The sequence below is a fragment of the Oncorhynchus kisutch genome, linkage group LG7, assembly GCF_002021735.2.
Source record: "Oncorhynchus kisutch isolate 150728-3 linkage group LG7, Okis_V2, whole genome shotgun sequence".
Taxonomy (NCBI): domain Eukaryota; kingdom Metazoa; phylum Chordata; class Actinopteri; order Salmoniformes; family Salmonidae; genus Oncorhynchus; species Oncorhynchus kisutch.
The window spans coordinates 20,228,014-20,255,955 of NC_034180.2; the positions used below are offsets into that span (position 1 = coordinate 20,228,014).

General features: G+C 43.1%; 2 protein-coding genes across 6 annotated transcripts in view; both read left to right on the forward strand.

Moving 5' to 3' along the window:
• Positions 1 to 15,380, forward strand: part of LOC109894296 (MAGUK p55 subfamily member 5-A-like) — a 54,932-nt gene extending 39,552 nt beyond the window's left edge. For 4 of the 5 annotated variants that reach the window (XM_020487688.2, XM_020487687.2, XM_020487691.2 and 1 more), the window contains 9 exons: positions 230 to 307; positions 5,016 to 5,162; positions 5,506 to 5,745; positions 7,584 to 7,767; positions 7,887 to 8,030; positions 10,816 to 10,983; positions 11,224 to 11,426; positions 12,073 to 12,183; positions 12,340 to 15,380. In XM_020487688.2, the coding sequence (XP_020343277.1) occupies positions 230 to 307; positions 5,016 to 5,162; positions 5,506 to 5,745; positions 7,584 to 7,767; positions 7,887 to 8,030; positions 10,816 to 10,983; positions 11,224 to 11,426; positions 12,073 to 12,183; positions 12,340 to 12,516 (1,452 nt within the window). In that variant the 3' untranslated portion in view covers positions 12,517 to 15,380. Of the gene's footprint in view, positions 1 to 229; positions 308 to 5,015; positions 5,163 to 5,505; positions 5,746 to 7,583; positions 7,768 to 7,886; positions 8,031 to 10,815; positions 10,984 to 11,223; positions 11,694 to 12,072; positions 12,184 to 12,339 lie in introns of those variants that run through there. The other variant, XR_004210587.1, reaches the window with a different exon arrangement.
• A 2,385-nt stretch (positions 15,381 to 17,765) lies between these two features.
• On the forward strand, positions 17,766 to 27,899 carry LOC109894298 (eukaryotic translation initiation factor 2 subunit 1-like). The gene is made up of 8 exons (XM_020487695.2): positions 17,766 to 17,930; positions 18,419 to 18,660; positions 18,867 to 18,946; positions 19,950 to 20,101; positions 20,380 to 20,486; positions 21,320 to 21,417; positions 26,422 to 26,565; positions 26,827 to 27,899. The coding sequence occupies exons 2-8, from the start codon at positions 18,420 to 18,422 to the stop codon at positions 26,950 to 26,952; spliced, it is 948 nt and encodes a 315-aa protein (XP_020343284.1). The 5' UTR covers positions 17,766 to 17,930; position 18,419; the 3' UTR covers positions 26,953 to 27,899.
• Positions 27,900 to 27,942: the final 43 nt, after the last annotated feature.

Consider the following 27,942-nt stretch of genomic DNA (forward strand, 5'->3'; position numbering starts at 1 on the left):
CATTCTCCCCAATTTAGGTGCCACCAACCTCCTGTGACGTGCATCCAGGTATACTGATGTGGGGGAGTCAACTTATTTTAATGACATTATTTAATATATTGTCCTCTGTTTTGGTCAGTTTCTTTGATCTGAGAGAACGGGTGTAAATCATCAGATGTGTTTTCAAGTTGGTGTGTCCTATCCCTTGCTCCTCTTTCTTATACTTCCTGTGTTCTGGTATGTCCTCCAGGTACAGTCTATGGTTTATAACAGCCAACACAAGGAGGGCTTGGAGCTCAACACCCTGCTCTCTTCCCCACATGTCCAGGTGAGGCCTCCATCCATTCCTACTCTGTCTATTTCTGTGTCTCAGTTTAACCTGTTTCTCTGCGCCACTTTAATGTCTGTCTCAGTGTAACTTCTGTGTCTAAGTCTAACCTCTCTCTCTCTGCGCCACTTTAATGGCGGTGCATCTGGGTGCCAGTATAACCTGTGTCAGGTGTAACGTGCATCTCTTTTTAACCTGTCCCAGTGTAACGTCGGTCTATCTCCCAGTATAACCTTTTATCATCCTGGATCTCAGGGCTGGGGTTCTTCAGGTCAGGACTGTGTTGGTTCAGCTGTGATCAACTATTGGCTACATCTCTTGGCAGAAGCCGGGCCAAAGGCCTGATCTCGCTCTCTTTAACTCTCACACGTGGATGAGTTACCTGATTTCTCTGTCTGTCCCCAACATCTACAACGGTGATGCTGCTCCTCTGAGACACCAGGGCATGTTTTTATTTATTTATTTATTTTTTATTTTATTTTACCTTTATTTAACCAGGTAGGCAAGTTGAGAACAAGTTCTCATTTACAATTGCGACCTGGCCAAGATAAAGCAAAGCAGTTCGACAGATAAAACGACACAGAGTTACACATGGAGTAAAAACAAACATACAGTCAATAATGCAGTATAAACAAGTCTATATACAATGTGAGCAAATGAGGTGAGAAGGGAGGTAAAGGCAAAAAAGGCCAAGATGGCAAAGTAAATACAATATAGCAAGTAAAATACTGGAGTGGTAGTTTTGCAATGGAAGAATGTGCAAAGTAGAAATAAAAAAAATAATGGGGTGCAAAGGAGCAAAATAAATAAATAAATTAAAATTAAATACAGTTGGGAAAGAGGTAGTTGTTTGGGCTAAATTATAGGTGGGCTATGTACAGGTGCAGTAATCTGTGAGCTGCTCTGACAGTTGGTGCTTAAAGCTAGTGAGGGAGATAAGTGTTTCCAGTTTCAGAGATTTTTGTAGTTCGTTCCAGTCATTGGCAGCAGAGAACTGGAAGGAGAGGCGGCCAAAGAAAGAATTGGTTTTGGGGGTGACTAGAGAGATATACCTGCTGGAGCGTGTGCTACAGGTGGGAGATGCTATGGTGACCAGCGAGCTGAGATAAGGGGGGACTTTACCTAGCAGGGTCTTGTAGATGACATGGAGCCAGTGGGTTTGGCGACGAGTATGAAGCGAGGGCCAGCCAACGAGAGCGTACAGGTCGCAATGGTGGGTAGTATATGGGGCTTTGGTGATAAAACGGATTGCACTGTGATAGACTGCATCCAATTTGTTGAGTAGGGTATTGGAGGCTATTTTGTAAATGACATCGCCAAAGTCGAGGATTGGTAGGATGGTCAGTTTTACAAGGGTATGTTTGGCAGCATGAGTGAAGGATGCTTTGTTGCGAAATAGGAAGCCAATTCTAGATTTAACTTTGGATTGGAGATGTTTGATATGGGTCTGGAAGGAGAGTTTACAATCTAACCAGACACCTAAGTATTTGTAGTTGTCCACGTATTCTAAGTCAGAGCCGTCCAGAGTAGTGATGTTGGACAGGCGTGTAGGTGCAGGCAGCGATCGGTTGAAGAGCATGCATTTAGTTTTACTTGCATTCAGGAGCAATTGGAGGCCACGGAAGGAGAGTTGTATGGCATTGAAGCTTGCCTGGAGGGTTGTTAACACAGTGTCCAGAGAAGGGCCGGAAGTATACAGAATGGTATCGTCTGCGTAGAGGTGGATCAGGGACTCACCAGCAGCAAGAGCGACCTCATTGATGTATACAGAGAAGAGAGTCGGTCCAAGAATTGAACCCTGTGGCACCCCCATAGAGACTGCCAGAGGTCCGGACAGCAGACCCTCCGATTTGACACACTGAACTCTATCAGAGAAGTAGTTGGTGAACCAGGCGAGGCAATCATTTGAGAAACCAAGGCTGTCGAGTCTGCCGATGAGGATATGGTGATTGACAGAGTCGAAAGCCTTGGCCAGATCAATGAATACGGCTGCACAGTAATGTTTCTTATCGATGGCGGTTAAGATATCGTTTAGGACCTTGAGCGTGGCTGAGGTGCACCCATGACCAGCTCTGAAACCAGATTGCATAGCAGAGAAGGTATGGTGAGATTCGAAATGGTCGGTAATCTGTTTGTTGACTTGGCTTTCGAAGACCTTAGAAAGGCACGGTAGGATAGATATAGGTCTGTAGCAGTTTGGGTCAAGAGTGTCCCCCCCTTTGAAGAGGGGGATGACCGCAGCTGCTTTCCAATCTTTGGGAATCTCAGACGACACGAAAGAGAGGTTGAACAGGCTAGTAATAGGGGTGGCAACAATTTCGGCAGATAATTTTAGAAAGAAAGGGTCCAGATTGTCTAGCCCGGCTGATTTGTAGGGGTCCAGATTTTGCAGCTCTTTCAGAACATCAGCTGAATGGATTTGGGAGAAGGAGAAATGGGGAAGGCTTGGGCGAGTTGCTGTTGGGGGTGCAGTGCTGTTGTCCGGGGTAGGAGTAGCCAGGTGGAAAGCATGGCCAGCCGTAGAAAAATGCTTATTGAAATTCTCAATTATGGTGGATTTATCAGTGGTGACAGTGTTTCCTATCTTCAGTGCAGTGGGCAGCTGGGAGGAGGTGTTCTTATTCTCCATGGACTTTACAGTGTCCCAGAACTTTTTTGAGTTAGTGTTGCAGGAAGCAAATTTCTGCTTGAAAAAGCTAGCCTTGGCTTTTCTAACTGCCTGTGTATAATGATTTCTAGCTTCCCTGAACAGCTGCATATCACGGGGGCTGTTCGATGCTAATGCAGAACGCCATAGGATGTTTTTGTGTTGGTTAAGGGCAGTCAGGTCTGGGGAGAACCAAGGGCTATATCTGTTCCTGGTTCTAAATTTCTTGAATGGGGCATGTTTATTTAGGATGGTTAGGAAGGCATTTTTAAAAAATATCCAGGCATCCTCTACTGACGGGATGAGATCAATATCCTTCCAGGATACCCCGGCCAGGTCGATTAGAAAGGCCTGCTCGCAGAAGTGTTTCAGGGAGCGTTTTACAGTGATGAGTGGCGGTCGTTTGACCGCTGACCCATTACGGATGCAGGCAATGAGGCAGTGATCGCTGAGATCTTGGTTGAAGACAGCAGAGGTGTATTTAGAGGGGAAGTTGGTTAGGATGATATCTATGAGGGTGCCCGTGTTTAAGGTTTTGGGGAGGTACCTGGTAGGTTCATTGATAATTTGTGTGAGATTGAGGGCATCAAGTTTAGATTGTAGGATGGCTGGGGTGTTAAGCATGTTCCAGTTTAGGTCGCCTAGCAGCACGAACTCTGAAGATAGATGGGGGGCAATCAGTTCACATATGGTGTCCAGAGCACAGCTGGGGGCAGAGGGTGGTCTATAGCAGGCGGCAACGGTGAGAGACTTGTTTTTAGAGAGGTGGATTTTTAAAAATAGAAGTTCAAATTGTTTGGGTACAGACCTGGATAGTAGGACAGAACTCTGCAGGCTATCTTTGCAGTAGATTGCAACACCGCCCCCTTTGGCAGTTCTATCTTGTCTGAAAATGTTGTAGTTTGGAATTAAAATGTCTGAGTTTTTGGTGGTCTTCCTAAGCCAGGATTCAGACACAGCTAGAACATCCGGGTTGGCAGAGTGTGCTAAAGCAGTGAATAGAACAAACTTAGGGAGGAGGCTTCTAATGTTAACATGCATGAAACCAAGGCTATTACGGTTACAGAAGTCGTCAAAAGAGAGCGCCTGGGGAATAGGAGTGGAGCTAGGCACTGCAGGGCCTGGATTCACCTCTACATCGCCAGAGGAACATAGGAGGAGTAGAATAAGGGTACGGCTAAAAGCTATGAGAATTGGTCGTCTAGAACGTCTGGAACATAGAGTAAAAGGAGGTTTCTGGGGGCGATAAAATAGCATCAAGGTATAATGTACAGACAAATGTATGGTAGGATGTGAATACAGTGGAGGTAAACCTAGGTATTGAGTGATGAAGAGAGAGATATTGTCTCTAGAAACATCGTTGAAACCAGGAGATGTCATTGCATGTGTGGGTGGTGGAACTAATAGGTTGGATAAGGTATAGTGAGCAGGACTAGAGGCTCTACAGTGAAATAAGCCAATAAACACTAACCAGAACAGAAATGGACAAGACATATTGACATTAAGGAGAGGCATGCTTAGTCGAGTGATCAAAAGGGTCCGGTGAGTGGAGAGGTTGGTTGGTGATTTAGACAGCTAGCCAGGGCATCGGTAGCAAGCTAGCATAGGATGGAGGTCTGTTGTTAGCTACCTCTTGTTCAATAGGGAGGGAACGTTTGAAACGGATGGAAAGGGGAGGGGAGGGGGGGGGGGGGGGGGGGTTCCCCTGTATTGTTTTGAGGGTTGCCATAGAGGTAGACCTAGTGAGGTAACTAACCAGTCATTTCTCCCCAGGGGCAGATGGAGGGAGTGGAAAATGATTTACCTGCTGTCCCTCAGGGAAAATTATTAAATGAAATTCTGTTACTACTTACTGAAATGAAAGTTTATTTTGTAATGTTTGTCCTCCTGGATGTCTTCCTTCCACCAGATCTAGAACAGCAGGGGGCTCTGGAAGTAATAACTACAGTACTGTTAGATACAGGTCTCTGTGCGTGTGTGGATGCTTGTGTCCATGCATCTACGTGTCTAAAAGTTAACCCGGTTAGGCTGACAAACCCGATGTCCCCTGTCCCTCCACAGGCAGTGCTTCTGGCCCATGACTGTGTTGCGGAGCAGGAGATGCAGCTGGAGCCCCTGACCCCAGATGACCACTGTGAAACTCTCACCCAGTGGGGAGGGGAGACCGTCAAGATAGTCTGCATCGAGAAGGCTAGGGACATCCCACTGGTGAGAGAGACCCCTATAAAGCACACCGTCATGAATCAACATAGGAGTAGATATAGACTCTGTCTGAAGTGTACAAGCTGTTAAAGCCTTGATTCCCTCTCTTTTGTTTCCTCAACGTCTTGCCCCGCTCTCTCAAAACGTATTGGAGAAGAGGCTTCAAGGTCCCTCCCTTCGGATCTCCTCCAATGAGCTTTGAGAGTGTTGCAAGGATTCGAGATCAATAATTTGGCCGCTTGTACACTTTTCAGACAGAGCCAACATCGCTCTCCTCTCCATAACAATGTTTAAACCCTCCTGTATCTGCACAGTCACTAGCCTCTGTTCTCCACTGTCTGTGTGGCAGGGAGCGACGGTGCGTAACGACATGGACAGCGTGATAATAAGCCGCATAGTGAAGGGTGGGGCGGCGGAGCGCAGCGGGCTGCTCCATGAAGGAGACGAGGTTCTAGAGATCAACGGAGTGGAGATCCGAGGGAAGGACGTCAACGAGGTCTTCGACATCCTGGCCGACATGCACGGCAACCTGACCTTCATCCTCATCCCCAGCCCACAGACCAAACCCCCGCCCATCAAGGAGACTGTGGTAAGTTCATCCAAGAACCCCCCTCACCTCTCCTCTCAGCCCCTGGGCTGGGATGTCTATCTGAAGCAATCACACTGTTCCAGGCTCAGTGGGTTGCAGACAGGGTTGGGTAGGTTACTTTCTAAATGTAATCTGTTACAGTTACTAGTTACCTGTCCAAAATTGTAATCTGTTACTTTTAGATTATGTTCCCCTTAAGAGACATTTTAAGAAGGCAAAAATGTATGTTACAAATTGAACGACATCTATTGCAGGATAAATTCATGTAATGTTTACATAGCTGGCCATATATGGATGTAAAATTTTACTTTATGGGTGGTTATGTAGACTTCTTCTAACCATCACTTTCTACTACATATTATCATATGATTAAGTTCTATCAGAATTCCAGTCATTCCAATAAATGTTATACCCCTTGATCTTCAAGAATTGGGCTTGGACATATGGAAATATAGATTACCCAAATTGTTTTACCTGAGCATAACCCAGAAATGGATGCAAGGACTGACCATCCATTTAACCATGTTATGAGGCTATACAGTGTTTGTTTACATTTACCATGTTTATAATAATTGGAGTAAAACACATTTATTTTGGGTTCTGGTGGGCTTTGACAGTTGAACTAAGCTCATGAGGCATTTATAAGTTATATTCTTCAAGAATCAATTGGATATACCTAATATTCAAAAGTTTGGGTTCACTTAGAAATGTCCTTGTTTTTTTGTCCATTTTTAAAATAACATCAAATTGATCAGAAATACAGTGTAGACATCGTTAATGACGTATAGCTTTATGAAATATCTACATAGGAGTACAGAGGCCCATTATCAGCAACCATCACTCCTGTGTTCCAATGGCACGTTGTTAGCTTATCCAAGTTTATCATTTTAAAAGGCTAATTAATTAAGCATTAGAAAAACCCTTTTGCAGTTATGTTAGCACAGCTGAAAACTGTCTGATTTAAAGAAGCGATAAAACTGGCCTTCTGGAGCATCATCATTTGTGGGTTCGACTACAGGCTCAAAATGGCCAGAAACAAAAACCTTTCTTCTGAAGCTCGTCAGTCTATTCTTGTTCTGAGAGATGAAAGCTATTCCATGTGAGAAATTGCCAAGAAACTGAAGATCTTGTACAGCGCTGTGTATGACTCCCTTCACAGAACAGCGCAAACTGTCTAACCAGAATAGAGAGAGAAGTGGAAGGCCCCGGTGCACAACTGAGCAAGAGCACAAGTATATTAGAGTGTCTAGTTTTTAAGAAACAGGCGCCTCCACAAGTCCTCAACTGGCAACTTCATTAAATAGTACCCACAAAACACCAGTCTCAATGTCAACAGTGAAGACGCGACTCCAGGATGCTGGCCTTCTAGGCAGAGTTCCTCTGTTTAGTGTCTGTGCTCTTTTGCCCATCTTAATATTTTCTTTTTATTGGCCAGTCTAAGATATGGCTTTTTCTTTGCAACTCTGCCTAGAAGGCCGGCATCCCTGAGTCGCCTCTTCACTGTTGACGTTGATACTGGTGTTTTGCAGGTACTATTTAATGAAGCTGCCAGTTGAGGACTTGTGGTACCGTTTTTTTTTTTTTTTTGTAACTCCATTACAAGTAACGGATTACACGCAATCCGTTACTCCCCAACCCTGGTTGCAGAGCATGATCTTGGCCCATGGCCAATGTTGGTTTGATTCCTGCATGCATCACCATTATGAACAGTCAATTGTTTTGGAGCCTCTGCAACATGACCATATTTACAAATATGAATATTTTTTATTTAATTCTATAATATACAGTGCGAGCTACTAGAAAACCAAGGTCATGTTTTGTTTCCTCTATTCCACCAGGTCCATGTGAAAGCTCACTTTGACTATGACCCGTCTGATGACCCGTACGTGCCGTGCAGAGAGCTGGGCCTGTGCTTCCAGAAAGGAGACATCCTCCACATCATCAGCCAGGACGACCCCAACTGGTGGCAGGCCTACAGGGACGGAGACGAGGACAACCAGCCCCTGGCCGGGCTAGTACCAGGTACACTACCTCACAATAGGGCTCAACAACAGTGGGCAAGTGCCAGGTTATATATGCAGATTATCAGACCTCACAATGCCTGGAGAAGTGTTACCATCTCTCCCTCTCTGTGAATGCAGGCAAGAGTTTTCAGCAGCAGAGGGAGGCCATGAAGCAGACCATAGAAGAGGATAAAGAGCCTGAGAAGTCGGGAAAGTTGTGGTGTGCTAAGAAGAACAAGAAGAAGAGGAAGAAGCTCCTTTACAACTCCAAGCAGAACGACGGTAAGGCCAGACCAGCAGTGAGGGCTGTAGCAGAGATGTAGGCAGGCTGGTGTAGAACGACCCGGCCCGTATTCCCACATCGTCTGAGTAAGAGTTTTTTGGTTCTGGAATGTTTAGACTTTGCTTGTTTTAATGGACTTTCCCCACACACTTTCCTTGTCATCACACTATTGATTGTTACTCGTATTTCATATCCCAGGGTTACAGAAGGAGATCACTGATTTTAGCCAGCATTCGCCTAGAGACAATGTACTGTGAAAGTGAACATTATTACTTTATGGGCTGTAGTTGGCATGACTCCAATATATAGTAGAAGAAATTACAAGAACAGGGGAGTTTGTGACAGAAATGATTCACAACCCTTGACTTTTTCCACATTTTGTTGTTACAACCTCAATTTAAAATGGATTCAATTTAGGTTTTTGTCACTGGCCTACACAATACCCCATAATGTCAAAGTGGAATGATGTTTTTTGAAATTTTCAGAAATGAATTAAAAACGAAAAGCTGAAACGTCTTGCGAGAATAAGTATTCAACCCCTTTGTTATCGCAAGCGTAAATATGTACGGGAGATAAAATTTGCTTTACATATCGCATAAGTTGCATGGACTCACTCTGTGTGCAATAATGGTGTTTAACATGATTTAACATGATTTAACATGACTACCTCATCTCTGTACCACACACGTACAATTATCTGTAACGTCCCTCAGTCGAACAGTGAGTTTCAACCACAAAGACCAGGGAGGTTTTCCAATGTCTCGCAAAGAAGGGCACCTATTGGTAGATAGTCAACATCTGCTTTTTTATTTTTACCTATCACTTTGAGCATGGTGAAGTTATTATTACACTTTGGATGGTGAATCAATACACCCAGTCATTACAAAGATACAGGTACCCTTCCTAACTCAGTTGCCGGAGAGGGAATTCACCATGAGGTCAATGGTTACATTAAAACAGTTTAATAGCTGTGATAAGAGAGAACTGAGGATGGATCAACAACATTGTAGTTACTCCACAATACTAACCTAATTGATGAGTGAAAAGGAAGCAGAATAAAAATATTCCAAAACATGCATCCTGTTTGCAACAAGGCACTAAAGTAATACTGCAAATTAACAATTAACTTTTAATCATGAATACAAAGTGTTTGGGGCAAATCTAATACAGCATATTACTGAATACAACTCTTCATATTTTCAAGGATAGTGGTGGCTCCATCATGCACCGTCAAGTGCATTTATTTTCAGCAAACTTCACATGTGTAAATATTTGTATGAACATAACTAGATTCAACAACTGAGACATAAACTGAACAAGTTCCATAGACATGTGACTAACAGAAATGGAATAATTTGTCCCTGAACAAAGGGGGGGTCAAAATCAAAAGTAACTGTCAGTATCTGGTGTGGCCACCAACCAGCTGCATTAAGTACTGCAGTGCATCTCCTCATGGACTGCACCAGATTTGCCAGTTCTTGCTGTGAGATGTTACCCCACTCTTCCACCAAGGCACCTGCAAGTTCCTGGACATTTCTTTGGGGGAATGGCCCTAGCCCTCACCCTCCGGTCCCAGACATGCTCAATGGGATTGAGATCTGGGCTCTTCGCTGGCCATGGCAGAACACTGACATTCCTGTCTTGCAGGAAATCACGCACCGAACGAGCAGTATGGCTGGTGGCATTGTTATGCTGGAGGGTCGTGTCAGGATGAGTCTGCAGGAAGGGTACCATAGGTGACGTTGTTCCCGTTGATGTCTGGTGAGGACCTGCCTTACAACAGGCCTACAAGCCCTCAGTCCAGCCTCTCTCAGCCTATTGCAGACAGTCTGAGCACTGATGGCGATATTGTGCGTTCGTCTTAGGCGTCTCACAGTACGGACATTGCCATTTATTTCCCTGGCCACATCTGCAGTCCTCATGCCTCCTTGCAGCATACCAAAGGCACATTCACGCAGATGAGCAGGGACCCTGGGCATCTTTCTTTTGGTGTTTTTCAGAGTCAGTGAAATGGCCTCTTTAGTGTCCTAAGTTTTCATAACTGACCTTAATTGCCTACTGTCTGTAAGCTGTTAGTGTCTTAACGACCGTTCCACAGGTGCATGTTCATTAATTGTTTATGGTTCATTGAACAAGCACGGGAAACAGTGTTTAAACCCTTTACAATGAAGATCTGTGAAGTTCATTTGTAAAAAGAAATACATATGTTTGAAAGACAGGGTCCTGAAAAAGGGACGTTTCTTTTTTGGCTGAGTTTAGAGGAAAATCTGGTTCAGTCTTCATCTACTAGTGTCTGGTGGACAGCCTTAACCTTTCAGCTGGACAATAACCTTAAACACAAGGCCAAATCTACACTGGAGTTGCTTACCAAGAAGACTGTTCCTCTAAAGAGGGGCGGCGTTAGATTTTCAAGTAGATTTAAGTTGAAACTATGGCAAGACCTGAAAATGGTTGTCTAGCAATGATCAACAACCAATTTGTTGTACTTATGTAAATTAGATATTTCTATATTTAATTTTCTATAAATTAGCGAACATTTCTAAAAATGTTTTCACTTTGTCATTATGGGGTATTGTGTGTAGATGGTTAATCCATTTTCAATTCAGGCTGTAACATCAAAATATGTAATTAGTTATGGTATGAATACTTTCTGAAGGCACTGTATGTCGACGTTTCAGTTAAAGGTCTTTCTCAGTCTCCAAGTCTCTCTCTCTCTCTCGAGCCAACGATATGAATGCTGTTTGATATGAAACTAAAACAGTCTGTCTATCTGCTCCTCCCCAGACTATGACAACGAGGAGATCCTGACCTATGAGGAGATGGCGCTCTACCACCAGCCAGCCAATCGCAAGCGGCCCATTGCTCTGATTGGTCCTCCCAACTGTGGGCAGAACGAGCTAAGACAGAGACTGCTGTCCAGCGAGCCAGACAGATTTGGAGGAGCTGTCCCACGTAAGTGTGTTTGTGTGAATTCCTGTGCATTTTCAAGGGTTAACTTTCCCCTTGAACTGCACACCTCGGTGCTTAGTATTACTCAAGACATATAGAATTTGGTTCATGAGAATTGTCATTTTTGTTCATTCCAGAAATGTTTAATGGTTTTGCGGGCCGTTGTCTGTTCCCCTGTCCTGTTCATTTTTTTAAATTTTATTAAAAGCAATACAAATGTTGATAAAAGTGGGTTTATTCCAGACACGACACGCAACAGGCGTGATGTGGAGGTGAGTGGGAGGGACTACCACTTCGTCTCTCGTCAGGCCTTTGACATGGACGCCACCGCAGGGAAGTTCATCGAGTCGGGAGACTTTGAGAAGAACCTGTACGGAACCAGTACCGACTCTGTCCGTCAACTCATTAACACGGGCAAGATCTGTCTGCTCTGTTTGCACACACAGGTGAGGACGGGGGGGAGTAGAGAGACGGAGGGAGGGGGAGAGGTAGGGAGAGGGGGCAAAGGCCTGTCTTCTGTGTCTGCACACCCAGGTGAGGTAAGGACGGGGAGAGAGGTGAGACCAACAGGGAAAAGAAGAGGATAAAGGCGTCTGCATGCTTCCCAGCCGAAACAGTTCGGACTAGTTGTTCAGGCACACAAAATATTTTCTTGAGGAAGCAGGGAAATCGGCAGCCGAAGTCTACGCCCCTTCATCGGTGATTGGTCAACAGTAGGGATTCTTCAATATCTTAAATTGTTTCTGACTCTTTAGAGGAAGTGTGTACTGGCTACGGTATCTCAAAATGGACAAGTGGTACTATTGCTGCTTTTTTTTCTTTCAAGCGTAGGTCTTTTTAAGGGAGTATGCGAGCATACACGCTCTAGCCAAACTGAAGCATGCTGATGCCTTAAGAGAGCATAAAATGTCTGTTGCTGCTGTCTGACTGAGTCCCACCCCCCCCTCTTTCTCTCTCCCCCCTCTTTCTTTCTCCCCCTCTTTCTCTCTCCCCCTTCTTTCTCTCTCCCCTTCTTTCTCTCTCCTTTCTCTCTCTCTCCTTCTTTCTCTCTTCTTCTTTCTCCTTCTTTCTCTCTACTTTCTCTCGCTATAGTCGCTGAAGATTCTGCGTAACTCTGATCTGAAGCCTTACATAATCTTCATCGCTCCTCCCTCCCAAGAACGGTTGCGAGCCCTTCTGGCCAAGGAGAGCAAGAACCCAAAGGTAGTCATTTTAACACATCACAATCTGTTTTCTCATCTTTTTTTAGTAAGGTTTATCTAATAAGCCTTAGTAAAGTTAACTCACTTGACATCAAGCTAATGTAGTGACACATGCTCTGTGTTCCATCTCTTATCTCCTACCCTTTCTCTACCTAAGCCGGAGGAGCTGCGAGACATCATCGAGAAGGCCCGTGAGATGGAGCAGAACTTTGGCCACCTGTTTGACGCAGCCATCGTGAACACAGACCAGGACAAGGCATATCAGGAGCTGCTGAGGCTCATCAACAAACTGGACACTGAGCCACAGTGGGTCCCTTCCTCCTGGCTACGTTGAAGGAGCAATATAATACAGACACAACACTAACCTGACACAGCACTCACTGGTTCAATGAAGAGCTAGAGCTACCCTGGATCATGGACATTAGTTGCCCAGGGGGAAGACAATTATTAGCTGAAAATTAGCCTTGACTCCATTCTCCAACCAGAATCACAGTATGAGACTAGTGGAAGATCCTCAATCAACACTCAAGCTGAAGATGAATAAAACACTTAAAATGCTTATCACTACATGTGATGTTGAACTGAACTGAGCCGAGCTCTTCTCTTCCCTTCTGAGACTGCCTGGGGAAATTAATTATTGTCTTATTATTGCTCTGATTATTTGTCCTTTTTTCGTTGCTGGATTTCTCTTCACTAAATTAACTTTTCACATTCCAGAGAAGTATGTAAAGACTTGGCACTTGGTGGCAGAAATCTAATTAGTGCTTCTATTCTGCTTTTGATAACTATTTATAATTGTAAATATATTCTATTTTTAAGAAGCTCTGGATAATAAGAAGAACCCATAGCTTCTATCTATGGCAGGGATGGGCAACTTTGATAAAGGTTGGGGCCGCAAGAAAATCTCAACTCGTCATGAGGGGCTGCAGTGGCTTGCAGGTCTGCGTACCCACATCCATACCCAGACATGGTCAGAGCTTGCCTTAGCCTTTTGGTGGCTCTAAGTGAAATGTTGTTGGGCCCCCCACCCCACTTTGCGAGCATAAAATGTCTTTGGGGGAAGGGGGCAGTGAATGACTCCTACACAAAACTATAGACACACACACTGGTTGTTGTACCCTTGCTGTTTCCTTGACCCTGTGTGTGAGGTCAGGTGTGGGTGTGTGTGTTTGTGTTTGTTCAGTAATGTATCATCACAGATGTGATTTGCTCACCTAATGAAACCATCTGTGAGGTGATAACATCCCGGTGTAGGACTATGGGTCCTGATCAGTTATTTACTATATAGGGAATAGGGTGCCATTTGGGACGCAGTCATGATCTCTGCATCTGGCCTCTATCCTCTAAACTAGAGCAGCCCTGCTTTCAAATACTATTTGGATCATTGAAAATAGAATTGTTCGAGAACGGTAATCCCTACCCAAACTGTCTCTCCAGGTCGGCAAAAAGCAAAACCTTAAAAGTATTTGAAAGATTTAAAATGCTATTTGAACCCTGGTCTGCACTAGAGCACAGTATAATGCTGGAGGTTCATCTGAATGGTGTTTTGACACCACATTAATTAGACAATCTGATTTGAGAGATGGTGAAGAGCCACTTTCTCCTACTTACCTTATATTCTTTTCACACTATCATGCCAACCAAAACTGGAGTGTGCTGGCTCTGATATTTTCACATTTTCCTTTCCAGGAACTATGGTGGATCGTAACCAGGTCAGTGCAGTAAAGCTTGGCTCAGTAGTGTGAAAAGGGTACTGGAGGATAAACCAGTCCTAACACACTACACCCCTTACCTCTACCCAAGCACTACGAGTCATCACTAAATAGAAAACTGTCCTGTCCCGAATCACAGGATTTAAACCAACAGTGATGATATTGAAGAAAGATTATTAGAGGTGTTTAAAAGTTATGACACTAAAATCTTGAGGTGTAACTTTATCTATGTCTTCATTTTCTTGATCTCAGTATTCATCATGCACACTTCCTGTGCTAATCTGTAGGATTGTGACCATAGAAATTGAATTATATTTCTACAAGTGTAACCAGCAGTATTCTATTCATGGAAAACACTAAGGAACATCTGAGCACCGCTGTCTGTGGGATTCTCTTAATAATCAATACTTCATAAATGCTTTGTTTGAAATCGATGCATTTTATAATTCACTTAAATGCATTATAACCTATCCAACTATGCTGTATTTTAATCCAGTAGTATTCACCACATGCGACATCTTAAATGTGTGATTTTATTATTTGTCAGTGATTTTTCAAAGCTGTTATTGAAATTTTGTTCTACTTTTTGATATGGGTCTGAAATTAACTTGACCGAACCGAAAAATTGTTGTTTTTGTTTTTGCATCTGGTGTTTATGATCATAGGTTTCAGCTCACCCTTGATTATAATATGCTGACTTTGTGTGATTGTCTTCGTGTGTGTGATTGTCTTCGTGTGTGATTGTCTTCGTGTGTGATTGTCTTCGTGTGTGATTGTCTTCGTGTGTGATTGTCTTCGTGTGTGATTGTCTTCGTGTGTGATTGTCTTCGTGTGTGTGTGTGTCTTCGTGTGTGTGTGTCTTCGTGTGTGTGTGTGCATGCACAGAGACAGGACTGTCACTGTAATGCAGGCAAGTATTATCTCTAGTAGACAATGGGAAATAGTTTTGCAAAGACCATTTCACTTTTCTTTTTTTTTGGTTATTGATGATAATCATGGTGTATCTAGTAGATACTTAACATTTGATATATTTGTAATGTTAAAGATAGATTTAAGTACAGAGTAATGCACCTGTGAATGATGACTCGAACGCCTATCCATCCCTCCGTTTTGGATCAAACTCCAGGAACCGCTCAGTGCTAGCCTGATCCCAGATCTGTGTGTTTTACGCAGCTCCTCTGGTGATTTGTCATGTTTCCCATAGATGTTGGCTACACAGGGCCGTATTTAGTTTCTCAGAGTAGAAGTGCTGATTTAGGATCAGGTCATCCCTATTCATTGTTATTATTATCAAAAAGGGGGAAATTATCTTAGATCAGCACTCCTATTCTGAGAATGGTGGCCATTCAGATCTGGGACCAGTCTAGTTCAGAATGTCTCCCTTTTTAGTATACACAGTACACACCTTGTGTAGATTTGAGCCGTTAACTGGGAAGTAGAACTAATGAATGTAAAGTTGCTGTATTATTAAAAATCACTTTCTTTAGATCTGTTTTTGTATGAATTATTCAAGTGGATTAAATACCAAATTGATAGAAGTAGAGGCGGGTTATTTTATTTATTCAGCACTGTTTAAAGAGCTGCTGTAGAAATTATAGGAATGTATGATGATGCCAAGAGGTCAGACTACAGAGATTGTGGGGTCAGAGTTGATTGACACTAAAATATAGATAAGATAACGGAACTGAGTGAGATTGAAACCTTTTTCATTGTATGATAATGTCCTCCTTTAAAAGATCTGACAGGGGTATTAAAACATTTGGCACATTAATTTCAATCTCAAAGCAAGGTGGAGCCATTAAACTTAAATTACTTTTCTTGAACTAAGGCCAGTCTCCTCAGACTTGGCGGCAGCATCAAGCGTAGTCAACAGCCACTCCCTTAGGGGGAAGAGTATGAGGTATGCACTAATTTCTATGCCATGTAATATGTAAGTGGTCAACTCAACACAGAAGTGTACAAACATTCCATTCCATGTGCTTTCCATGACATAGACTGACCCGGTGAATCCCAAGTGAAAGCTATGATCCCTTATTGATGACACTTTTTAAATCCACATTAATCAGTGTAGATGAAGTGGATTAGATGGGTTAAAGAAGGATTTTTAAGCCTTGAGACAATTGAGGAACACTTTCGACACCTTGTAGAGTCTATGCAATGGCAAATTGAGGGCAAAAGCGGGGGTGCAAGTGCAACTCAAAAAATATTATTTTTCACATGCGCCGAATACACCTTACAGTGAAATGCTTACTTACAAGGCCTTAACTGACAATGAAGTTCAAGAAATAGTTTAAAATATTTACTAAATAAATGAAAGTAAAACCATAAAATAATATATACAGGGGGTACAGGTTAGTCAAGGTCATTTGTACATGGGGTACAGTGACTGCATAGATAATAAATGGCGAGTGGCAGCAGTATAAAAACAAAGGGGCGGTGTCAATGTAAGTAGTCCTGGTGGCCATCTGATTAATTGTTCAGCAATCTTATGTCTTGGGGGTAGAAGCTGTTAAGGAGCCTTTTGGACCTAGACTTGGCGTTCCTTTAACAACTCTTTGGTCCTTCCTCTGACATCGCCTATTATATAGGTTCTGGTTTGCATGAAGCTTGGCCCCAGTAATGTACTGGGCCGAACGCACTACCCTCTGTAGCGCCGGTCGGATGGCGAGCAGTTGCTATACCAGGCGGTGATGCAACCGGTCAGGATGCTCTCGATGGTGCGGCTGTAGAGCTTTTTGAGAATCTGGGGACCCATGCGAAATCTTTTCAGTCTCCTGGGGGGTAAAATGTGTTGTAGTGCCCTCTTCACAACTGTCTTGGTGTGTTTGGACCATGATAGTTTATTGGTGATGTGGACACCAAGGAACTTAACTCTCGACCCGCTCCAATTCAGGCCCGTCGATGTGAATGGGTGCATGTTCGGCCCTCCTTTTCCTGTAGTCCACAATCAGATCCTTTGTCTTGCTCACGTTGAGGGTGAGGTTGTTGTCCTGGCACCACACTGCCAGGTCTCTGAGCTCCCTATAGGCCGTCTCATCGTTGTCGGTGATCAGGCCTACCATTGTTGTCGTCAGCAAACTTAATGATGGTGTTGGAGTCGTGCTTGGCCACGCAGTCTTTGGTGTACAGGAGGGGACAAAGCGCGCACCCCTGAGGGGCCCCCATGTTGAGGATCAACGTGGCAGATCTGTTGTTGCCTACCCTTACCACCTTACCGGCCCATCAGGAAGTCCAGGATCCAATTTCAGAGGGATGTAGTCCCAGGGTCCTTAGCTTAGTGATGAGCTTTGTGGGCACTATGGTGTTGAACACTGAGCTGTAGTCAATGAACAGCATTCTCACGTAGGTGTTCCTTTTGTCTAGGAGGGAAAGACACTTGCCAGTTGGTCAGCACACACGTCCTGGTATTCCGCCTGGCCTTGTGAATGTTGACCTGTTTAAAGGTATTGTTCACATCGGCAATGGAGAGTGATCACACAGTAGTTATTGAACAACTGGTGCTCTCATGCATGCTTCAGTGTTGCTTGCCTCGAAGAGAGTATAAAAGGCATTTAGCTCATCTGGTAGGCTTGCGTCACTGGGCAACTCATGGTTGGGTTTCCGTTTGTAGTCTAATAGTTTGCAAGCCCTGCCACATCTGTCGAGCATCAGAACCGGTGTAGTAGGATTCAATCTTAGTCCTGTAACTCAATATTAGGAAGGTGTTTTTAATGTTTTGTGTACTCTGTATCTACCAGTGTCTTTGTTAAACTTGCTTCAAAACACTCACAGGGTGACACCTTGTGGAGAAATCACAAACTGCTAATTTCAATGGGAAATCTATTTGCTAAAATACCGATGGTATTTTTTTGGAGTGCATGTTTCCAATTCCGCTTCCGGGTAAGTTTAAGTTGTCGCCTCGTTCACGCATGTTGATGAAACAGTCGAATTTTATCCCCTCAACTGATACATTTCAATTACTACAGTTTAATGTAATAACTTATAATACAGACATATTCATATAGTTAAATCTCAAGTTGTGGATATACTATATAAGGTGAGTATAACGTTTGATTGTGACGTTCTGAAAGAATGAATGATTGGTGATGAACGGATGAGACTCGAGCGTTACGTTAGCTAGTTAACATTAGCTAACCTGTCCCTCGGGCTAGTATCCTATCGAGCTGGTTTTCTAGCTACATGTGAATGTGTTGTAGCTAGATACGGTTGGTTAGATTTGCTTTGCTAGTTAACTAGAAACCCATCATTCAGAATAAGCTGGCAGTCACTGGCAGCTGTTTGCTACTGCGAGCTAACGTTAGCCTGCTACTTATACAGTACAAAGGTTTTCGTCCAACAACGTATACATCTGTTAACCTACTTAGTTCTCTGTCCATGATACTTTGCTATATAGTGATCTACATTTTGCAAGCATTACGCCTGCTTGGCAGAGTGTGATAACATACAGGCAGAATGAGAATGCAATGACTACTATCCTCTGCTGCTTACTCACATACTTGAAATCATCTTGATCACGGAGTGCAGGATGCCGTCGCTCAGCTGTAGATTCTACCAGCACAGGTTTCCAGAGGTGGACGATGTGGTGATGGTCAACGTGCGCTCCATCGCAGAGATGGGAGCCTACGTAAGTCTACTGGAGTACAACAACATTGAAGGCATGATCCTCCTTAGCGAGTTGTCTCGCAGACGTATCCGCTCCATCAACAAACTCATCAGGATCGGACGCAACGAGTGTGTGGTCGTCATCCGAGTGGATAAGGAGAAAGGTGAGAGGAAAAATGCTCTGAATGTGATGAGTTGACTTGTAGCCTGGTCCCATATTTGTTTGTGTTGCCTTGCCAACTCTTGTCACAGATAACCATAGGATTTGGCAAGACAGAAATAGATCTGGGACTAAGCTAGTTGTCCTGTTCTCATTGTGATAGGGATATACTATACTTTACCGGTTCATTTCCCTGCTCTCTCTCTCTAGGTTACATTGATCTGTCCAAGAGAAGAGTTTCACCCGAGGAGGCAATCAAGTGCGAAGACAAATTCACCAAATCCAAAACGGTAGGTTATCTAAATCCTCGCATTTTAAAGACTTTAAAGATTTTAAAGTGCCAAAAGTCCTTGTTTTTTACATGTCTCTTCCATGTACCCTCTGACTTCTAGGAAGATTTTAACCCACTTAACCAAAGCCTTTCTCCAAGATTTTACCATCATTGTAAAGCCCTAGTTATTTGGTTGCTTTGATGGTCATTTCTGAACTTGATTATTCATTAGTAAATAATTTACTGACCCTCATTTATGGTCAACCCTGTTACATGAACTGAACTATATTTAATATGGTGAAACTATTCCTTTTTAAATATATATTTTTTAAGATACATTGAACATCTAATAGTCAAATCATAGTGTAAAAGCAGGTGAGCTAGTTCTGCTCTTTTTGGCAATTTTCTGGTGTTTTGTGGTGGGAAACTGAGTGGGTCGAGCATAATATGTCATTCATTACCTGTAGATAGAAAGGCTAGAATTATTATTTATTTTTAAACGTTTTTGTGAAGCTTTCATTCAATTGCCGCTCCCTTTTGCACACGACAAGCTCCCCTGTCACAAGGGGATTTATGCATGATTTAAGATTAAAGCGTCAAGTCTGTTACTTTATTTGGCACTTACGTTTACATTTGAGTAATTTAGCAGATGCTCAGTGCATTCTTAAAATACCTAGATGAGACACAACCACATATCACACATGTAAGTACATTCTTCCTCAAATTTACTGTAGTCATTTTTATTTATTTAACCCCTTTATTGCTATTTATGACAATGTTCAAATTTGGTGAAATATATATATATTTTTTTATATATATATATTTTTTTTTACCAATAAACACTTCTCAAAAGTCAGAGTTGGTGGAACAACCCTAGTACAATATACTCTTTTGCCTTGGGCTGACAATATAGAAGGGCTGGTTATGTTAAGTTTTGGTACTCTTAGATGTGTTGTCAACTGATATATTCAGATATAATTTCTGGAGGGGAACCTAGACTTGTGTGTCTTCTGTCATGACAGGTGTACAGCATATTGAGGCATGTGGCTGAGGTTCTGGAGTACACCAAAGATGAGCAGCTGGAGAGCCTGTTCACCCGCACCGCCTGGGTGTTTGATGAGAAGTACAAGCGGCCTGGATACGGAGCCTATGATGTCTTCAAACAGGCTGTGGCGTAAGTACTGACAACCTGGTCAGGGTTGGTGGACGGGATTCTCTTGTTTAGACATTTATCCACAAAAATATGATTTTCCATTCTTAGTTTCAAACAGACTTATGGAACTAGAAATGGAAGAAAAATATTCCATAGATTAGTCTCCTGGTTAGATACAAATCTGCCCAAGCGAGACTAGATGCAAATCTGTTTCTCTTGCATCAATAGATATATAATTTAGCTATTTCCCTGGACCTCCCAGGATTGAATGTGTTAATGACTGGTGTTTTGGCCCACAGGGACCCAGCCGTTTTAGATTGTCTGGACCTGACAGAGGAGGAGAAGGCTGTCCTCATTGACAACATCAACAGAAGACTGACCCCACAAGCTGTCAAAATCAGGGCAGGTATGTACACCTAACACTTACCTGTGTACATGTACATCATATACACAGCAGTGTCTTGGTGAATCTTGATATAGCATTATACTAATGTGTTAGCAGTGGCGGATTTAGGGAGAGACGACATGGGCATCCCATGCCGACACGGCACATTTGTGCGATGGGTTATCTATCGCTCATTTGCACATCACATCAATGATATCATGTCACCGTGTGGGACTGTGGGTCAATTAACCTTGTCGGAGTGGGCGCCCTGATTCTAGTTTATGAGCTAGGCAGTCTACTGCCTGGGAAGGTCTCCAACTCAGAAGTACGAGATGGGGAGGGGGGCAGGGGTAGGTTGACCTCAGATCTCCCCACTGGAAGCCCGAGGTAGGGGGAGCGGGGGAATCTGTCAAATAGCACCCTTCTAACTTTGTACAGTACTAATGCAATTAGTTGTGCAATTTAGTTTGTGTGTTTCTTGTTTCACGTGCAATAGTGTAATAAGCAGGTTCTCTTCTTTATAAGTGTGTTATTCTATTTGTGTGTTTGTAATATAGGATTTGTGCAATTTAGTTTTATTTGTGGGTTTTTTGTTAGTAATAGTGTAATTCAATCATTTTTTTCTTAGTATTTATATACACTTTGTTTCTATTTGTCTTTGTTATTACTTTTTGTTATTTATTAGTCTTTTGTATATTTTATATTTATATAGTTTAAAATGTTATGATTATTTGTGTTGTTCCAAATGTCTGAAGGGGTGTTCGCCCAGGGAGCCATACAAGCTAGAACTGCCACTGTGTGTTCGAATAATATTTTTGGGAACCCACTTAAGCCAACTCCCATGTCTCCCTCAGACATTGAGGTGGCCTGTTACGGGTATGAGGGGATTGATGCTGTCAAAGAAGCATTGAGGGCGGGGCTGGGCTGCTCCACAGACGCCATGCCAATCAAGGTAAATAAAACAACAAGAAACACCCCTCAATAGTCAATTTTTTTTACGGATCCAGATTAAACATAGTATGTATAATCCTTGACCATTGGTATTCAGACTTATTCAGCAGGGAACCCATTTTTTCCCCAATAATTTATTTCCTTAAAAAATGGTTTTATATACACTACCATTCAAAGGTTTGGGGTCACTTAGAAATGTCCTTGTTTTTTAAAGAAAAGCAGGTTTTGTCCATTTAAATAATATCAAATTGATCGGAAATACAGTGTAGACATTGTTAATGTTGTAAATTACTATTGTAGCTGGAAACGGCAGACTTTTAATGGAGTATCTACATAGGCCCATTATCAGCAACCATCACTCCTGTGTTCCAATGGCACATTGTGTTACCTAATCCAAGCTTATCATTTTAAAAGGCTAATTGATCATTAGAAAACCCTTTTGCAATTATGTTAGCACAGCTGAAAACTGATTAAAGAAGCAATAAAACTGGCCTTCTTTAGACTAGTTGAGTATCTGGAGCATCAGCATTTGTGGGTTCGATTACAGGCTCAAAATGGCCAGAAACAAAGACCTTTCTTCGGAAACCCATCCGTCTATTCTTGTTCTGAGCAATGAAGGCTAATCCATGCGAGAAATTAACAAGAAACTGAAGATCTCGTACAACGCTGTGTGCTACTCCCTTCACAGAACAGCGCAAACTGGCTCTAACCAGAATGGAAAGAGGAGTGGGAGGCCCCGGTGCACAACTGAGCAAGAGGACAAGTACATTAGTGTCTAGTTTGAGAAACAGAAGCCTCACAAGTCCTCAACTGGCAACTTCATTAAATAGTACCCGCAAAACACCAGTTTCAACGTCAACAGGCAACTCCGGGATGCTGGCCTTCTAGGCAGAGTTGCAAAGAAAAGGCCATATCTCAGACTGGCCAGTAAAAAGAAAATATTAAGAGGGGCAAAATTACAGACACTGAACAGAGAAAGATTGGAAAAAAGTGTTATGGACAGACGAATCTAAGTTTGAGGTGTTCGGATGCCTTCCGCCTGGCTACTTCAACCTCGGCCAACAGCTCCGCCCCCCCCCGCAGCTCCTCGCCCAAGCCTCTCCAGGTTCTCCTTTACCCAAATCCAGATAGCAGATGTTCTGAAAGAGCTGCAAAAGCTGGACCCGTACAAATCAGCTGGGATTGACAATCTGGACCCTCTATTTCTGAAACTATCTGCCACCATTGTCGCAACCCCTATTACCAGCCTGTTCAACCTCTCTTTCATCTCGTCTGAGATCCCCAAGGATTGGAAAGCTGCCGCAGTCATCCCCCTCTTCAAAGGGGGAGACACCCTGGACCCAAACTGTTACAGACCTATATCCATCCTGCCCTGCCTATCTAAGGTCTTCGAAAGCCAAGTCAACAAACAGGTCACTGACCATCTCGAATCCCACCGTACCTTCTCCGCTGTGCAATCCGGTTTCCGAGCCGGTCATGGGTGCACCTCAGCCACACTCAAGGTACTAAACGATATCATAACCGCCATCGATAAAAGACAGTACTGTGCAGCCGTCTTCATCGACCTTGCCATTGCTTTCGACTCTGTCAATCACCATATTCTTATCGGCAGACTCAGTAGCCTCGGTTTTTCGGATGACTGCCTTGCCTGGTTCACCAATTACTTTGCAGACAGAGTTCAGTGTGTCAAATCGGAGGGCATGCTGTCCGGTCCTCTGGCAGTCTCTATGGGGGTGCCACAGGGTTCAATTCTCGGGCCGACTCTTTTCTCTGTGTATATCAATGATGTTGCTCTTGCTGCGGGCGATTCCCTGATCCACCTCTACGCAGACGACACCATTCTATATACTTTCGGCCCGTCTTTGGACACTGTGCTATCTAACCTCCAAACAATCTTCAATGCCATACAACACTCCTTCCGTGGCCTCCAACTGCTCTTAAACGCTAGTAAAACCAAATGCATGCTTTTCAACGGGTCGCTGCCTGCACCCGCATGCCTGACTAGCATCACCACCCTGGATGGTTCCGACCTAGAATATGTGGACGTCTATAAGTACCTAGGTGTCTGGCTAGACTGCAAACTCTCCTTCCAGACTTATATCAAACATCTCCAATCGAAAATCAAATCAAGAGTCGGCTTTCTATTCCGCAACAAAGCCTCCTTCACTCACGCCGCCAAGCTTACCCTAGTAAAACTGACTATCCTACCGATCCTCGACTTCGGCGATGTCATCTACAAAATGGCTTCCAACACTCTACTCAGCAAACTGGATGCAGTCTATCACAGTGCCATCCGTTTTGTCACTAAAGCACCTTATACCACCCACCACTGCGACTTGTATGCTCTAGTCGGCTGGCCCTCGCTACATATCATCTACAAGTCCATGCTACAGGTCATCTACAAGTCCATGCTAGGTAAAGCTCTGCCTTATCTCAGCTCACTGGTCACGATGGCAACACCCATCCGTAGCACGCGCTCCAGCAGGTGTATCTCACTGATCATCCCTAAAGCCAACACCTCATTTGGCCGCCTTTCGTTCCAGTACTCTGCTGCCTGTGACTGGAACGAATTGCAAAAATCGCTGAAGTTGGAGACTTATCTCCCTCACCAACTTCAAACATCAGCTATCTGAGCAGCTAACCGATCGCTGCAGCTGTACATAGTCTATTGGTAAATAGCCCACCCATTTTCACCTACCTCATCCCCATACTGTTTTTATTTATTTACTTTTCTGCTCTTTTGCACACCAATATCTCCAATACCTGTACATGACCATCTGATCATTTATCACTCCAGTGTTAATCTGCAAAATTGTAATTATTTGCCTACCTCCTCATGCCTTTTGCACACATTGTATATAGACCCCCCCTTTGTTTTCTATTGTGTTATTGACTTGTTAATTGTTTACTCCATGTGTAACTCTTTGTTGTATGCTCACACTGCTATGCTTTATCTTGGCCAGGTCGCAGTTGCAAATGAGAACTTGTTCTCAACTAGCCTACCTGGTTAAATAAAGGTGAAATAAAAAAAATCACAAAGAAGAGCATTCATGAGACGCAGAAAAAATTAAAAGATGCTGGAGGAGTGCTTAACGCCATCTGTCAAGCATGGTGGAGGCAATGTGATGGTCTGGGGGTGCTTTGGTGGTGGTAAAGTGGGAGATTTGTTCAGGGTAAAAATTCTTTTGAAGAAGGAAGGCCATGCTTTACCCCGTGGACGGTGCTTAATTAGAGCCAATTTCCTCCTACAACAGGACAATGACCCAAAGCACAGCTCCAAACTATGCAAAAACTATTTGGGGAAGAAGCAGTCAGCTGGTATTCTGTCTATAATGGAGTGACCAGCACAGTCACCGGATCTCAACCCTATTGAGCTGTTGTGGGAGCAGCCTGACCGTATGGTATGTAACAAGTGCCCATCAAGCCAATCCAACTTGTGAGAGGTGCTTCAGGAAGCACGTGGTGAAATCTCTTCAGATAGCCGCAACAAATTGACAACTAGAATGCCAAAGGTCTGCAAGGCTGTAATTGCTGCAAATGGAGGATTCTTTGACGAAAGCAAAGTTTGAAGGACATTATTTCAATTAAAAATCATTATTTATAACCTTGTCAACGTCTTGACTATATTTCCTATTCATTTTTCAACTAATTTCATGTATGTTTTCATGGAAAACAAGGACATTTCTAAGTGACCTCAAACTTTTGAACGGTAGTGTGTGTGTGTGTGTGTGTGTGTGTGTGTGTGTGTGTGTGTGTGTGTGTGTGTGTGTGTGTGTGTGTGTGTGTGTGTGTGTGTGTGTGTGTGTGTGTGTGTGTGTGTGTACATACATACATACAGTTGAAGTCGGAAGTTTACATACGCCTTAGCCAAATACATTTGAACTCAGTTTTTCACAATTCCTGACATTTAATCCTAGTAAAAAATCCCTTTCTTAGGCCAGTTAGGATGATCACTTTATTTTAAGAATGTGAAATGTCAGAAAGTAGTAGTGATTTTATTTCAGCTTTTATTTATTTCATCACATTCCCAGTGGGTCAGAAGTTTATAAACACTCAATTAGTATTTGGTAGCATTGCCTTTACATTGTTGGGTCAAACATTCTGGAAAGCCTTCCACAAGCTTCCCACAATAAGTTGGGTCCATTTTGGCCCATTCCTCCTGACAGAGCTGGTGGAACTGCTTCAGGTTTTGTAGACCTCCTTGCTCGCACATGCTTTTTCAGTTCTGCCCACACATTTTCTATAGGATTGAGGTCAGGGTTTTGTGATGGCACATCCAATACCTTGACGTATCCTCTGCAGCAGAGGTAACTCTGGAACTTACTTTCCTGTGGCGGTCCTCATGAGAGCCAGTTTCATCATAGCGCTTGATGATTTTTGCGACTGCACTTGAAGAAACCTTTTCAAAGTTCTTGAAATGTTCCGTATTGACTGAACATCATGTCTTAAAGTAATGATGGACTGTCGTTTCTCTTTGCTTATTTGAGCTGTTCATGCCATAATATGGACTTGGTATTTTACCAAATATGGCTGTCTTCTGTATACCACCCCTACTTTGTCACAACACATTAAGGAAAGAAATTCCACAAATTAACTTTTAACAAGGCACACCTGTTAACTGAAATGAATTCCAGGTGGCTACCTCATGAAGCTGGTTGAGAGAATGTCAATGGTGTGCAAAGCTGTCATCAAGGCAAAGGATGGCTACTTTGAAGAGTCTCAAATGTAAAATATATTTTTTGGTTAGATGATTCCACATTGGTTATTTCATAGTTTTGATGTCTTCACTATTATTCTACAATGTAGAAAATTGTTTTTTTTTAATTAAGAAAAACCCTTGAAATGAGTAGGTGTGTCCAAACTCTTGACTGGTACTGTATACACATTTAAAAATATATATTAAAAAAGACTAAAGCATCCACTGAAAGTGACTTTTAGTCCAAGATCTGTGTCAGGGAAAAGGCTGTATGTATCACAACATAGTGTCTCTTTGGGTCCCTGACAGATTAATCTGATAGCGCCGCCACGCTACGTCATGACCACCACCACACTGGAGCGCACAGAGGGTCTCTCTGTCCTCAACCAGGCCATGGCTGCCATCAAAGAGAAGATTGAGGAGAAGCGAGGCGTGTTTAACATCCAGATGGAGGTCAGTACAATTACCTTACTGTCATAAGTTACATAAAATCGTATGTTTGCTGTATTTTAATACACTATAGAAAGAGGGGGACAATGGAAAGTCCAAGGTGGGGTGGTTAGAAGTTTCATGTAAATAAAAAAATATTGAAAAATCTCGCATTAAAACAGTATTATATACAGCAACAATGTTCAGGACATTGCGTCTTCAATGTTCAGGACATTGCGCCTTCAATGTCCATGTGTTAATGTCTTATGTTTTCCTCCCCTCCAGGCGAAGGTTGTGACAGACATAGATGAGACAGAGCTGGCCCGCCAGCTGGAGCAACTGGAGAGAGAGAACGCTGAGGTGGACGGAGATGACGAAGATGGAGAGATGGAGGCCAAGGCAGAGGACTAAACTAGATGAAGAACTGAGGGATTGGATACGACGACGAGACCAATTATACATATGCAGTCCAGAGCATGTATTCATAAAGCATCTCAGAGTAGGAGTGCTGGTCTAGGTTCAGACCACCCCACCCCATATGTATTCTTATGCATAATGATCTAAAAGGCTAAACTTATCCTAGATCAGAACTCCTATTTTGAGATATTTCATGAATACAGGCCCTGTCTGATGAGATGACGAACTTCATGTCAAATCAAGCATTCTAGAACGTCTCTCCAACTGAACCCTTTGGATCAGTAGCAGGGACCCTCTCAGGGAGACTGATAGAGCGATGGCTACAGGCATTGACTGTCATACTGCCAAACACAGGGCTGGGAAAGGCCTCTGTGGTTATACCAATGGACACAATAACAACTGAATATGATCACTGAACCCTAGCTGTTTGAATTGCATCAGAACGGGTGGGTTGGGGTAGGATTAGCCTATTTGTGCTGTAGCCAACTTCTCTCTGTGTAGAAGAGTTGGCTACAGCACATATAATACAAAATGGGACAATGCTTGGGTTGGTGGGGTGGTAGCCTGGTCCCGTGCTGAATGTTCTTTAACCAACTCTTTGTGACACATACAGTATAGGACCAGGCTAGAGTGAGTAGGGGTTTTGATAGATTCTGAGAATATAATAAGACAAGTGTTTTATATATAGCAAGGACATATTTTAGGAATGAGTACTTCTGAAAGTGGCCTTGGCTGTCTCCCCAACTCCATGAAAGGACAATAGCTTTCTTGTCGTTTTCCAGCTCAATATGGTTCAAGTGAAATGTCGGAAGGGAGAGTATAATGCTCACCTAACCAACTCACACAGATCTTTATAACTTAGGGTGCATTCTGGATGTATTTCTATTTTGACAGGACTACATTCTTAACATTACATTAAATAAATAAAAAAGTTCCTTTGTTGTCAGGTTAGAAGTGATTGAAAGTGAAGCATGCACTTAAATT